Source organism: Vipera berus, assembly GCF_964194415.1.
Source record: "Vipera berus genome assembly, chromosome: W".
In the NCBI taxonomy this organism is placed as follows: domain Eukaryota; kingdom Metazoa; phylum Chordata; class Lepidosauria; order Squamata; family Viperidae; genus Vipera; species Vipera berus.
This window is the reverse complement of record NC_138210.1, coordinates 57,090,294-57,103,049: the sequence shown is the minus strand read 5'-3', so window position 1 is coordinate 57,103,049 and position 12,756 is coordinate 57,090,294. Positions and strand designations below refer to the sequence as shown.

At 40.9% G+C, this 12,756-nt stretch overlaps 1 protein-coding gene across 3 annotated transcripts in view; it reads left to right on the top strand.

Moving 5' to 3' along the window:
- LOC308676855 (protein kinase C and casein kinase II substrate protein 3-like) overlaps positions 1-11,985 on the top strand; it is a 58,540-nt gene extending 46,555 nt beyond the window's left edge. For all 3 annotated transcript variants that reach the window (XM_081342890.1, XM_081342892.1, XM_081342891.1), the window contains 2 exons: positions 4,993-5,087; positions 10,713-11,985. In XM_081342890.1, the coding sequence (XP_081199016.1) occupies positions 4,993-5,087; positions 10,713-10,828 (211 nt within the window). In that variant the 3' untranslated portion in view covers positions 10,829-11,985. The remainder of the gene's footprint in view (positions 1-4,992; positions 5,088-10,712) is intronic.
- The last annotated feature ends 771 nt before the right edge of the window (positions 11,986-12,756 follow it).

The window sequence follows — 12,756 nt, the reverse complement described above, 5'->3', positions numbered from 1 at the left end:
TTTGTGTACTGTGCTATCCTTGCAAGTATGGTTTACTGATTTTTAAAAACTATATCTTGACATAATATGTGATGTCAACTGCTTGGGTTAGTAACCATGATTAAGGCTTAGCTACATATGCCGACCTAGCCAACTGTATTTCATAAGCCATTATTTTAAAACAGTTGCTACAATGTACATGTCACATTTCTATGTATAGGATCACATGCATATTTGAATATTTCTTGTTGCGCCTTCATTATAGTACAATAATGCTCTAAAATGTGTATTGGACCCACGAGAGAAGAAAACAGGAATCATAACTGTGCCAACAGCAGCTCTGCAGTGGGGATGTGTGTTTATTCAACTTCTTGCAGCTTGTCCTTCTCCAATCAGATTTTGAACCTCTGAAAATGCTTTTCAGGGGGGAAAAATTAAACATTAGTATCAAGACATGATTCATCTGTGGTTTGATCCTAAGAAAACTTCTGAATGCTCTTTCAAGTATTCAGCAAATTTTATAATATGTGCTAGGAGATGAATGTGATAATTAAAGAGAGATTTACTCTCCGTTGCTGTGTTGTTATTATAACATGAATGATAACAAGAAGACAGTACTTCTGGTTTGGATTTAGTTTTATTTGGAAGGGATCTTTCAGGTTGTGATATTTTATAAAACTTTGCTGTATTTACAAATATCCAGGCTGAACTTAATTATTCCATTAGACAACAAAATCCACACTCCTCTACAGCCATTTTAGAAATTTGTGCGGATTTTTTTTCTGCAGTAAGTGATTTTGAATTTTATGATTTACTTAAACAAAAACAACAATCTCGCTTTCCAAAGAATGAAGTCTTAAGTTTGCTTTCAGAGTCAAGGAATATTTGAAGACTGATTTTGCTCCTTTACTTCCCATAAGAGAGCAATATCTACTAGGCAATGCAGACTAACAATTACAGAGCTGAAATATATTCTCTCTGCTTAATTATGTCAACAACGCTTGCAAAAGTACAGGTAGTCCTTGAGTCACAACCATAATGGAGCCTGCAATTACGGTGATAAATTGTGACAATCAGAAAGTGAGTCATAACCAAACCTGATTTTACAGTTTTTTAATGGCGGTCATTAAGTGAAAATTAAGGTAATTAAGTGAACTCATTGTTTGGTATGGGGCAGTTTTTGTCAGAAACCAGAAGTAAACTCCGGTTTCCAGCAAAAAGATTGTAAATCATGGTTGTGTGACCATAGGGCACTGCAAATGGCCATAAATGTGGGTGAGTTGTCACACTGTCAAAATGCAGTCATGTGTGGACTTCCGGTTTGCCGCTGCAGCCACCGCAGATGTTCGGAAGGTGAGCTCCGTCTTTCACGTCTGATTTTACACTGCTGGGGGACCCTGGAAAGTGGCAACCAGCAAGGAGGGGATCCCCGCTTGATTGTGGTAGGGCAGTAGCCCTTCCGCTTTATCTAGGGCATCCCTTCAAACCGGCAGACAAAAGACCGGCCATAGCAATATGGCTTGTCACTAGGCTGCAGACAGCCGAAGTCAAATTTACCACCAGGCACCTACAAAGCAGCATGGATGAGACTGGGTGAGATCTACCTCTCTTCAATCCTAACTATTTTTCCCACCTGTATAAGCTGCCCAAAGTATTTTCCCCACTGTGAGAGAGGGAAAAGAGAGTCTATCCCTCCTCTAAAAACAGCAGTGACTGACTATCCAGGGGAGTTTAAAACATTGTAAGAATAACCTGACTCTGACTGGATCTTTATCTTTCTAAAATTTGTGGACTAAAAGATTTCTTATTCTTATTGAAGGTTTGGGTTTTTACTACAAAAAGAAGTAAAATTGTACAACAGATTATAAAAATTTTGGACTAAAAAAAACCCTAAATGGTATGGGCGACATCTTGTGGCTAAACCTGATATTACAATCTGTCATTGCCTAAAAGAGACTTGGCTTGAAGCCCAGACTATACATAAGACTGCAACCTTCACAGATATCAGCTGTGAGAAGCCTAGCTGTGTTCTATACTCAATGACAAAACTATTTTCATTCTCTGATTGTATAGCTTTCAACTTAACACTCTACTAAGAGAATATGGATGAAGATCAGGAACAGATTCTCTTTATGTTGAACTTAATTCATGAAACTATTCTTAAAGCTACTGATGAAATAAGAAGCTACAGAAAAGAACAAGATGTCAGCCTAGATATACGAACCCAAACTTTGATTACAACTAAAGAATTAACTACACAGAATGTAGTAGAAGAAGTGGAATAATTAAATACTATGATAGAAGATTCAATTGACCAACAAACACAGGTAATGGAAAACCCAGAAAAGAGACTGACAACATGGAAAAGGGAAAAGACTTTCTATATAAACCAGAAGAATCCTGAGGATCAAGAAGAACAGAAGGGAAGATAAACATTTCAGGACAACTACATTGAGATGGAAAAATAGAGAGACGATTTATTAGTCCTTCCAAAAAAATGGCGACCGGATGGCCTTTTCTACTTCAAACAATATATATGGGGAGATCTATTTGATGACTTAAAATCACAGACATAGAAGGCGAGTTGCCAAAGAAAGCAAGCTAGAATAAGGCTGAAGAAAATTGGGGTTTTGACTTATTAGTGAGAATTAAAATAGAACATACTCAAATAGACAAGATGTGTACTTTGAATACTAGATTTTGTTATGAGCTGAGATAAAGAAAACTTTGGTCATTTAAAACTTGGAAGTATAAATATTAAAAGTTAAATTAGAATATTGATTTGCTTATAAAGATTGAATGCAAAAATAAGATATATATAAGCTAAAAAAGAAAGTTATTTTTATTTAATTGATATAATAAGAATTGTACTAGTTTAAACATGAGACAGTAAACACTAAGGGGAAAAGAGAGGAAATATTTAATGTAATAGCTTGAGATTTGTACTAAAGATCTTTGTATGTTATTGATCGATTAACTCAGCCGCCACGCTGCTTTTTAAATATTTAAATGTAAAAGTAGAAAATCAATAAAACTTTTTTTAAAAATGCAGTCATGTGACTATGGTGGAAAATACGAATATCAGAACTTTGGAACTGGGTCATAAGCAGGTTTTGACGGAGGCCATCGTAACTTCGAATAGTCACTAAGCAACCAATCGTAAATCGAGGACTACCAGTACAGGAGCAGGCAGTTAGATGGAATAAAATGCTAACTTCAAAATTAAACCTGTTCTCAATTTATCCTAAGACAGGAACCATTTTTCCCCAAGAATAAGCACTTACCCTCTTAGCAAGGTTACAAGGCCCAAGCAATTTTGGAGCATAAAATGAGAGATTAGAAACCCAATAGTGGAATAACCATGAAAAGGATTTTTTTTAAAAAATTAACAAAGTCAACAAAGGAAAGATTTGCAAGGATAGTTTCACTGCAAGCAGTTTGTAAATGCAGATTCAGTCATCCAGGCCAAAAGTCTCAATTTTAATAAACGGTCCAGTTGCTATGATTTAACCTTTTTGCAAGCAGTTCTGTGAAGCTGAGATCTGTTTGCCAAAATCAGTAATTCGTAAGTAATCCAAGCAAACAAAGAGACAGAGGTACAGAATTAGAATGTAGATAAAATTACCCTTGTAAAAAATGAAATCTCCTTCACAAGACTAATTAAGCAGCCTGTCACAATTTTATCCACTTCCTGGTTTTCTAGGCCCAGTGACATTAAATCTGTTCTCAGGGACCTGGGGATCCATGTCTTTTGCAGACCTCCAAGCCAAGACTTCTTGAAACCAAGGAATTACAAGTAGTTCTCGACTTACAATCATTTGTTTAGTGACTGTTCAAAGTTACAACAGAACTGGGGGAAAAAAGGTAACTTACAACAAGTTCTCATCCACATGATCATTATAGTATCCTTGTGGTCAGGTAATCAAAATTCGGGTATTTGGCAACTGGCATGTATTTATGATGGTTGCAACATCCCGGGGTTATGCGATCACCATTTGCGACCTTCACAGCCAACTTCCAACAAGCAAAGTCAATGGGGGAAGCCAAATTCACTTAAGGACCACATGATTCAATTAACAACTGCAATGTTCACTTAGCAATCATGGCCAAAAACATTGTAAAATTGGGCATGATTCACTTAATAACCACTGTGTTTTGCAGTGGAAATTCTGGTCCATAAGTCAAGGACTAACTAGAATCTCTAACTTCTTCTTCCTGGAATCTCATCTTGGAAAGACAGTCCCTGTATTTATGGAGTCCTTAAGAGAGTTCTAGGGACGCGGTGGCTCAGTGGGTTAGGACGCTGAGCTTGTCAATCAGAAGGTCGGCAGTTTGGCGGGTCGAATCCCGAGTGCCACGTAATAGAGTGAGCGCCTGTTACTCGTCCCAGCTTCTGCCAGCCTAGCAGTTCGAAAGCACGTACAAATGCAAGTAGAAAAATAGGGACCACTACGGTGGGAAGGTAACAGCATTCCGTGCGCCTTTGGCGTCTAGTCATGCCGGCCACATGACCACAGAGACGTCCTCAGACAAGTGTTGGCTCTTCGGCTTTGAAATGGAGATGAGCACCGGCCCCTAGAGTTGGAAACGACTAGCACGCATGTGCGGGGGAACCTTTACCTTTTTACCTTAAGAGAGTTCAGCTGGCTAGCAGGCCATCCAATATTAAGTATCCCTTTAACTATTTAGAACTTCAGTCCTTCGTTAGTTCCTACATTTATGATTCTCACTCACATGATTAAGCAAAGAAATGACCAGATGCTAACATTTGCAATGGCTCCACAGAAATCCAGATGTATATCTCTATTTGGCTATGAAGTTCACTTGGTGATCTTCCGTAAGTCAATGCTTCATACTTCACATTAAGCTATAATGCAATAACACCTAATATTTGTGGCTTACCATGTTAGATTGCCTTTGCCTCTTGTTGGATAAGCGGAAAGATTAGGGTAGGTGTAATAAGCAAAGGTTGAACAAGGTCACTTATAGTCACATTTTCTCTCCTTTCTACAGTCCGAAGCCAGCACCTGCACCAATACCAGGCCAACGGGTTCGTGCCGTGTACGATTATATTGGTCAGGAGGCAGATGAGCTAAGTTTCAAGGCAGGTGAGTGTTATCGTCGTAATTCTTCCACACAGTGTCAAAGGGAGCCTCATCTCTGCAGAGACTGGCTGGTATTAAAATGGATATGAATCTGTTCCTCCGGAAATGGACTCTTTTTTTCCCTTCTCGTGTCATCTATATTCTTTCATTCTCTTCATTTTCCCATAAGAAATTCTAAGCATGGGGTTAAGCTATTGATTGTTCTAAAACAATTGTTCTAAAACTGTTGGGGAAACTCTCAGCCAGGCTGGAAGGAGGAGTCAAGCAAGGGCATAGCTTGGAGTCTTTGTGTAGCTGCAAGTGGCATAAGCTTCACACACACACACACACACACACACAAAAGATCCATGAAGCCTTCTCTAGTCGTTCCCAGGGGAAGGCAAGCTTTCTGGTGAGATTCTTAGAATACAGTGGTAGATAGTAAAGTTACTGGCTTTTGTTATTCATGAATCGACTAAGGGTCAGGAGATAAGTGTCATTTCCAGTTACAAGGGTGATAGGTACAGCCTTATTCATCTCGTATTATTTTTTCCTATACCAAAGTGGTCAGTATTAACTGAGAATAGTCCTGCCTCTCCCCACGACTCCTCCGTACAGCATAGATACAATGCTATCTACCAGCTCTTCAAATGACAGAAAACGATACGTAGCATAACACTTGTTAGCCCACTGTTGACCTTTATTCTGCCATAGAAGAGTGCCATTAAATGGTATCCTCGTTTACAGTGAACTAAGGAAAGGACATGGAGGGTTCTACTGACTTTGGTTTCCTTCTGCCCCATTAAACGTACCAGCCAGTGAGGAAACATCCATCAATCCCTGGACTTGAATGGGTTGAGGCTGGGTAACCGGTGAGTTTTGACAGAAGATTTAGACCAAGGATGAGGTTCTGTTTGTTAGGGGTTGTTCCAGCCAGGGCTGAGAGGGGTGGTAGTAGGTGTTATGTATGGGGATAATAAAATATAGCAACAGCTCAGTGTGACCATCAGGTGGCGCTGTACCATATCTGGATTGGCTGGTAGCGCTCAGCGGGAAAACCTAAATAAGGGATTGGCTATCAGTGCACCTGGCCAAGTATATAAGGGGGTACAGGTAACCCCTTTGTTCTGTTCGATACTGCTACCAATAAAGTGCTGCCATGCTGAATCCTTTGTCTGTCGTCCGACCATGCGGCCAAGAACCCACTACACAATAGTAGGCGTGCAATTTTATCCAGACAAGAAACACAACCGAGGGTGCTAGATTTATCTTTATTGTAACTTTGGGTTTGGGTTTTGATCTGTTTTTTGTGCTCTTTGAGGCATTGTTGAGGCTTAGCAACTTCCTGAATTAGTCCCTGCAGTTTTCTTGGCAAGATTTTGGAAGTGGTGTGCCTTGACATGCTTCCTTGAACTGAGAAGGTAAAGATTGGCCTAAAGTCATCCAGCTGGCCCAGTGCCTTAACCGCTACCCCAAACTGGCTCTCTGTTGTAAGGTTACATTAAAAGAATCTTGCCAGGTTAAAGTATTCTCCCCTTCTTTAATTTCAAAAAAAAAAATCTAGGGAGGGTCCCTTCTGAAGCATCTTTATTTATTTTTATTTTAATTCCATTTATATCCCGCCCTTCTCCGAAGATTCAGGGCGGCTTACAAGCTTAGCAATAGCTTTCATTCTATGTATATGCCTGCTTATTAGGGCTTTTGGGCCCCCCCAAGCGGCATTATTACAAAGTCAGCTTAATTGCCCCCAACAATCTGGGTCCTCATTTTACCTACCTCGGAAGGATGGAAGGCTGAGTCAACCTTGAGCCTGGTGGGATGCGAACCTGCACTAATTGCAGGGAACTGGTGTTACTTAAGGAGGCATTAGCCCACTGCTCCACCAAGGCTCTCTCCCGCACCATTCCCCCTTCTGTGGCTGAAATATCTTTTCCATGGCGATTGTCCCATTTTGAGATTCTCCCTTCCAAAGTCATTCCTCCATACCAGGGGTAGGCAACCTCGGCTCTTTTATGTCTCATGGACTTCAACTCCCAGAATTCTGGGAGTTGAAGTCCATGAGTCATAAAAGAGCTGAGGTTGCCTACCCCTGCTCCATACCATCTAGATGAGATGGGCAGCGTACAAATCAAATCATAAACAAACAAATAAACAAATACAGGTGGCAGGAGAAAGGGGGAGCTGTCTCTTTTTCACTAGCCTCCAACCCTAGGGCTCTCATTCGTTGCCCACTGGGTGGGTAAAGACCTGACTCCCTCCTTCTCTACAATTCCACTCAGCCTGGGGAGCTGCTGGTAATGCTGAGAGGGGTGGCAGGAGAAGAGGGCATTAGGATTCTTGGGACACAGGCTAGACCAGACATGTCAAACACAAGGCCCGGGGGCCAGATCCGGCCCGCGAAGTGGTTTCATGTGGCCCCCAAAGCCATCCTGGAAACAGTGAGGGAACGGTCCCCACTGCCTTGGCCCTGGCCCAGAGACCCTCCTTCTGCCAGAGACCCCCAGATCTTTCCCACTCCTGCCCAGGCCCCCATAGTCACCCTTGATGCCAATGATGTAGAGCTGGCCATGCCCACCCAGTAGGCCATACGCACTCCAGCTGCGCCCACCCAGTAGGCCGCGCCCACCTGGCCCCCCGAGGGCAACCACAATGCTGATGTGGCCCTCAATGAAATTGAGTTTGACACCCCTGGGCTAGACTTAAACTTTATCCATTCCCACCCTCGCAGTACTGAAAAGTGCCTTATTTTCACTACAGCTGGCAGTAGGGACATTTTAATTTGGACTTGCATAAGGCAGGTAAGATTAAAGTGCTCCTACTTCTTTCCTCTCACAACCCGATTGAATATTTATTTATGCAGATTCTAATGGGGAATCTGCCTTTCGTCCAACTGTGGCTGGTCAGCAGACTAGCTGAGTTTCTTTGGCCAGGAGACCATGACCAAGTTAGGGTCTTCTCCTCCTTTTTGTGGGCAGAGGGGAACACTAATACAGCTAGTCCTCGACTTACAACAGTTCACTTAGTGATGTTCGAAGTTACAACGGCACTGGAAAAAGTGACTTCTGACTGTTCTTCACGCAACCGTTGCAGCATCACCATGGTCACGTGATCAAAATTCAGACACTTGGCAACTGACTGATATTTATGACGGTTGCAGTGAATCATGTAATCTGTCATGGTTCCGACAGATGAAACTCTTCAAAAAACTTCGAGGCATTGTTTACCTTTAAAGAATCTTTATTCGAGTAGCATAACATCGGCACTTACATAGTCGAAGCCAAAATCTGAATTCCCCTCCCCTGAGCATATAGTATCAAAGCACAATTCCCTCCTCTAATTAACAGTCATAAATCACATTCTCCAATTAGTCTGAAATGCAGGCTTTCCTTCCAGTTCTCCAACCCAAGTCTTATCATCTCTTATTTCAATAACCTTGGTTCACACACTAGTTACAGTATTGTTATGTCTAACTAAACTCCCATGCACATTCCTCCTCCTCCCCCACCCTATCATCTAATTCTAACTCTAATTCTAAGAGTAAAACATAACAAGGAAAATGGTTGCATCTCCATATGTTGTCAAAGCAAAAACATCCAATGTTAGCAGTGTTGACATAATCATCTTTTGCAACCTTCTGGCAAGCAAAGTTAATGGGGAGGCCAGCTCCACTTAACAACCGTGTTACTTACTTACTTAACAACTGCAGTGATTCACTTGACAAATGTGGCAAGAAAGGTGGTAAAATGGGGCAAAACTCACTTGACAGATGTCTTGCTTAGCGACAGAAATTTTGGATTCAATTGTGGCCATAAGTCAAGGACTACCAATAATATTCATGAACAAGGCAGATGTCTTACAAACCAGACATAGAAGGCAAATATCATGCCTACTACATCCAGCGTCAGAGTTGTTACTGTTTTCCAGATCTCCAAGATGCTTCAAGCCTCAACTATCTCTGTCTCTTGTTCTAGATAGAACATAGACTCATGCGCGTACGTCATTTCATCCTCTTATTCAGGCTCAGCAAGGCACATGTGGCTCATTTTCTCAAAGCTGTGGGGGCTGATTCCCCAGAGATCTTGCCCAAACATTAGCTTTCCTTGAGGAAACATCAAGACTCTGGGCCATTAACAAGCAATCTTCTGAACAAAGGCATGGCTAACCAGCAATCACAATGCTATTGTGAAAGTATTGTAACACCACAAGAACAACCAGTTTAGCTACAGTTGCCTACTCGTAGGCATAATTGAATTGGTGGGCATGCTGGCTCCCTTGAGCAATAGCTAACCTGAATTGGGAATTAAGGAAATTGCAATCCACCATATCTGAAGAGTTCCAGGAAGGGAAAGACCATTCTAAACATCTGATTGATTTCAGTCTGCTTTTAGCTAGCAAAAATAGATGGTGTAATATAACTTCTTATTTTTGATATGTTGGAGCTTAAGATGGCTGGTTTTGAAATTGTGTGTTTTTCTGTTTTCTTTTACTTAAAATTCATGTTAAAAAAAGATGCAGAGAGAAAGATGGGTCTGAAAAAGGATGCAATAAACAAGACGACAAAAAAATGTTACCATACAAAACCTTTTTATTTTTCTCTTTTGTTAAAAAAACATAACAAAACAAAAAATTCATTGCTCCAAATCAGATCTACAGTTTTTCTTCCAGTAATGTATGTTAATTCTTTTGGTAAGTCTTCATGCTTGCACAATCCACCCTTTTGCCTTAATAGATTCTAAATTAATCTCTGGGAATATAGCCAAGAAGAACATATGTGTTTTCAACAAATAGTAATCAATCCAGAATCATATTAAAAATCCGCCTATTCTAAATGTAACAATAGCAGAACAAGGCTGGAATTAACAATAGTAGTACTGTTTATACAGATTGTTGGTTAATTAGTTCCTTACAATAACATTAATAAACATTTAAATGTTTTTCACTGTATTTGGATACCATGTTGAAAAAAATGTTTCTGGAAAGCAACCTAGAAATCCTTCTTATTTCAAAATATATACCAAACCATTTTCTAATACAGGTAGTCCTCAACTTACGATGACAATTCAGTCCAAAATTTTTGTTGCTAAGTGAGACTTTTGTTAAGTGAGCTTTGTCCCATTTTAGGACCTTTCTTGCCATGGTTGCTAAGTGAATCACTATGACATGGTTTTGATAGATGAGACCAATTAAAACAGAACTCCAAGCCTTGAGTTTTCCTCTAAGAACATGTTTATCTTGTCACAACCGAAACAAGCAAAATGGCTTCGGCCTGGTCCATTGCAAGGTTGACACACTGCAGTTGTTAAGTTAGTAACACAGTTGTTAAGCGAATCTGGCTTCCCCATTGACTTTGCTTGTCAGAAGGTTGCAAAAGGGGATCACGTGACCCCGGGACACTGCAACCGTCATAAATATGACCCAGTTGCCAAGCATCTGAATTTTGATCAGGGGATCATGGCGATGTCATAAGGGTGAAAAACAGTGATGAGTCCCTTTTTCAGTACCGTTGCAACCTCAAATGGTCGCTAAATGAACTGTGGTAAGTTGAGGACTACCTGGTTTATGGAGGTTGATAGCAGATCAGTTTATGGACTCAAACTGTTTCATTATCTGCAATAATTTATGAGATTCTCCTCTGCCGTTTCTTTCCAGGAGAGCTTCTCACCAAATTGGAAGATGAGGATGAACAAGGCTGGTGCAAAGGAGTGACTGACAGTGGACATGTGGGCCTCTACCCTGCCAACTACATGGAACCCGTACAGGGTTAGATAGGGCAAAAAACGGGGGGAGGGGGGAGGGACTTACCCAATCAATAAAATTACATCTATGTGTAGTTTGCATTTCTGAGATCACATTTTCCAAGGCAGAATGATGCAAAATTCAGTTTCTTCAGAGATCCAGTTGCAAGTTCCTAGCCTGTGCAGGTGCAAAGTTCACCCCGAAAACTCTGTGGGAAATGCTAGTGAAATCTCACAAGCTGCAGTGGGTTGGTGGGTGGGTTCACATGAAACCTCACATGGGTGGTTCTGGCTTCTGCATTCAGCATAGCTTTTTGTCCTTCCCTTTAGTTGTAGAATAAATGAATTGCAAAGCAAGCCCTCTGAAGCTCCATTTACATATTGTATTCACCGAAAGGAAGTCTTTCATCATTTTGAGGGTGGCACAAATTGGTAAAATAGACCTGAAGAATAAAGACTCGGAAACAAAGCTGGGTAAAGATATAGCCACCAGATTGCTCTACATACCACTTGTAACATAAACACACACTCATATACATTTACTGGACACATACATCCGGTCTGATTTACTTCTCAGTGTGCCTGCAGATTTTTATGTGCTTACGTAGTTATTCATCTTTTCTTCTTGTGTCTCTGACACACAAACAAATCAAGCTGCCTTAAAACTCTCCTTTATTTGCCACAGAGATTGAAACCACCCTGCCCTGAAGGGCTGGTCAAACTTTACAAGAAGCACAAGAAAGATGTCTCGCAATCCCACAAATTCTCTTTAGTCATTTCTTAATCCAAAGATCGGACACACGTGAGAGGAATGTACATTTGAAAATTGTCCTCACATGGCAAGTTAGTGAAGTATAGGAAATTCATAGGATCCAATCACACCGTTGCTTCAACACCATGAGAGGAATGTACATTTGAAAATTGTCCTCACATGGCAAGTTAGTGAAGTATAGGAAGTTTGTAGGATCCAATCACACTGTTGTTTCAACACCTCCCTGGATGACTGATATTTGGGGAAGAAAAAGTATTCAGAGGCAACTGCTGTCCACTTTTCGAAGTATACTCCATCCACTAAAGCGTGAAAACAAGGCTGAGACAACTAAGATGAATATGTGAACATCTGTGGGGATTTTTTAAAAAGATTTGATCTTTTAGATCTGTGGAGTTTGGAAAATAAAAAATAAATAAGCGTGGTGGCCAATTTTAGTTTTCTTTTTGTTTCCAAGATTCTACTCCTTATGACCCACAAATGTAATCTTAAAAATATGTGGGTGGGCCTGATGAACTCCAGTTGGTCTACCTGTGACTTGTTCCAGCGTTTTATTTAACCTTTTCTCAAGGTATCATCACACCTGATGATTGTCTGTGAGCTGCACTAACATAACTTCCTAGGATGAATTGGGGCATTGGCACCCAAGGCCTTGCCTTGCGCCTTCAGCAACAACACCTGACCTGAGCAATGCCGCCTTCTGTGTTCAGCAGCTGAGCTGAGTTCGTTCCAGCTCAGCTATGATTCATTTGAAAAACAGAGATGGCGATTTTTTTTTCTTCTGTGATGAGTGTTGCTATGCTATGCTACGCTACGCTACGCTACACTGTGTGGTGCGGTGTGGTGTGATGTGATGCCGTGCCGTGCCACGCTACTCTATGCTATGCTATGCTGTGCTATTCAGAAGCACAGGTCTGGTTGGCAGGAGCTCTCAACTCAATCCACTCCAAGGTATACATTCAAATGAACCTCTCTTCCTTCCTCACAGAGGTTCAGATGTTATAGGATCAGAATAATAACAGAATAACAGAGTTGGAAGCTCAAGCAGGAGACCTTGGACCTGTCCAATCTCTTCTTTAAAACCCATCAGCCATTCCACTGATTAATTAATTGTTCTAACTGTAAGGAAATTTCTCCTTAGTTCTAAGTTGGTTCTCTCCTGGATTAGTTTCCATCCGTTGCTTCTTGT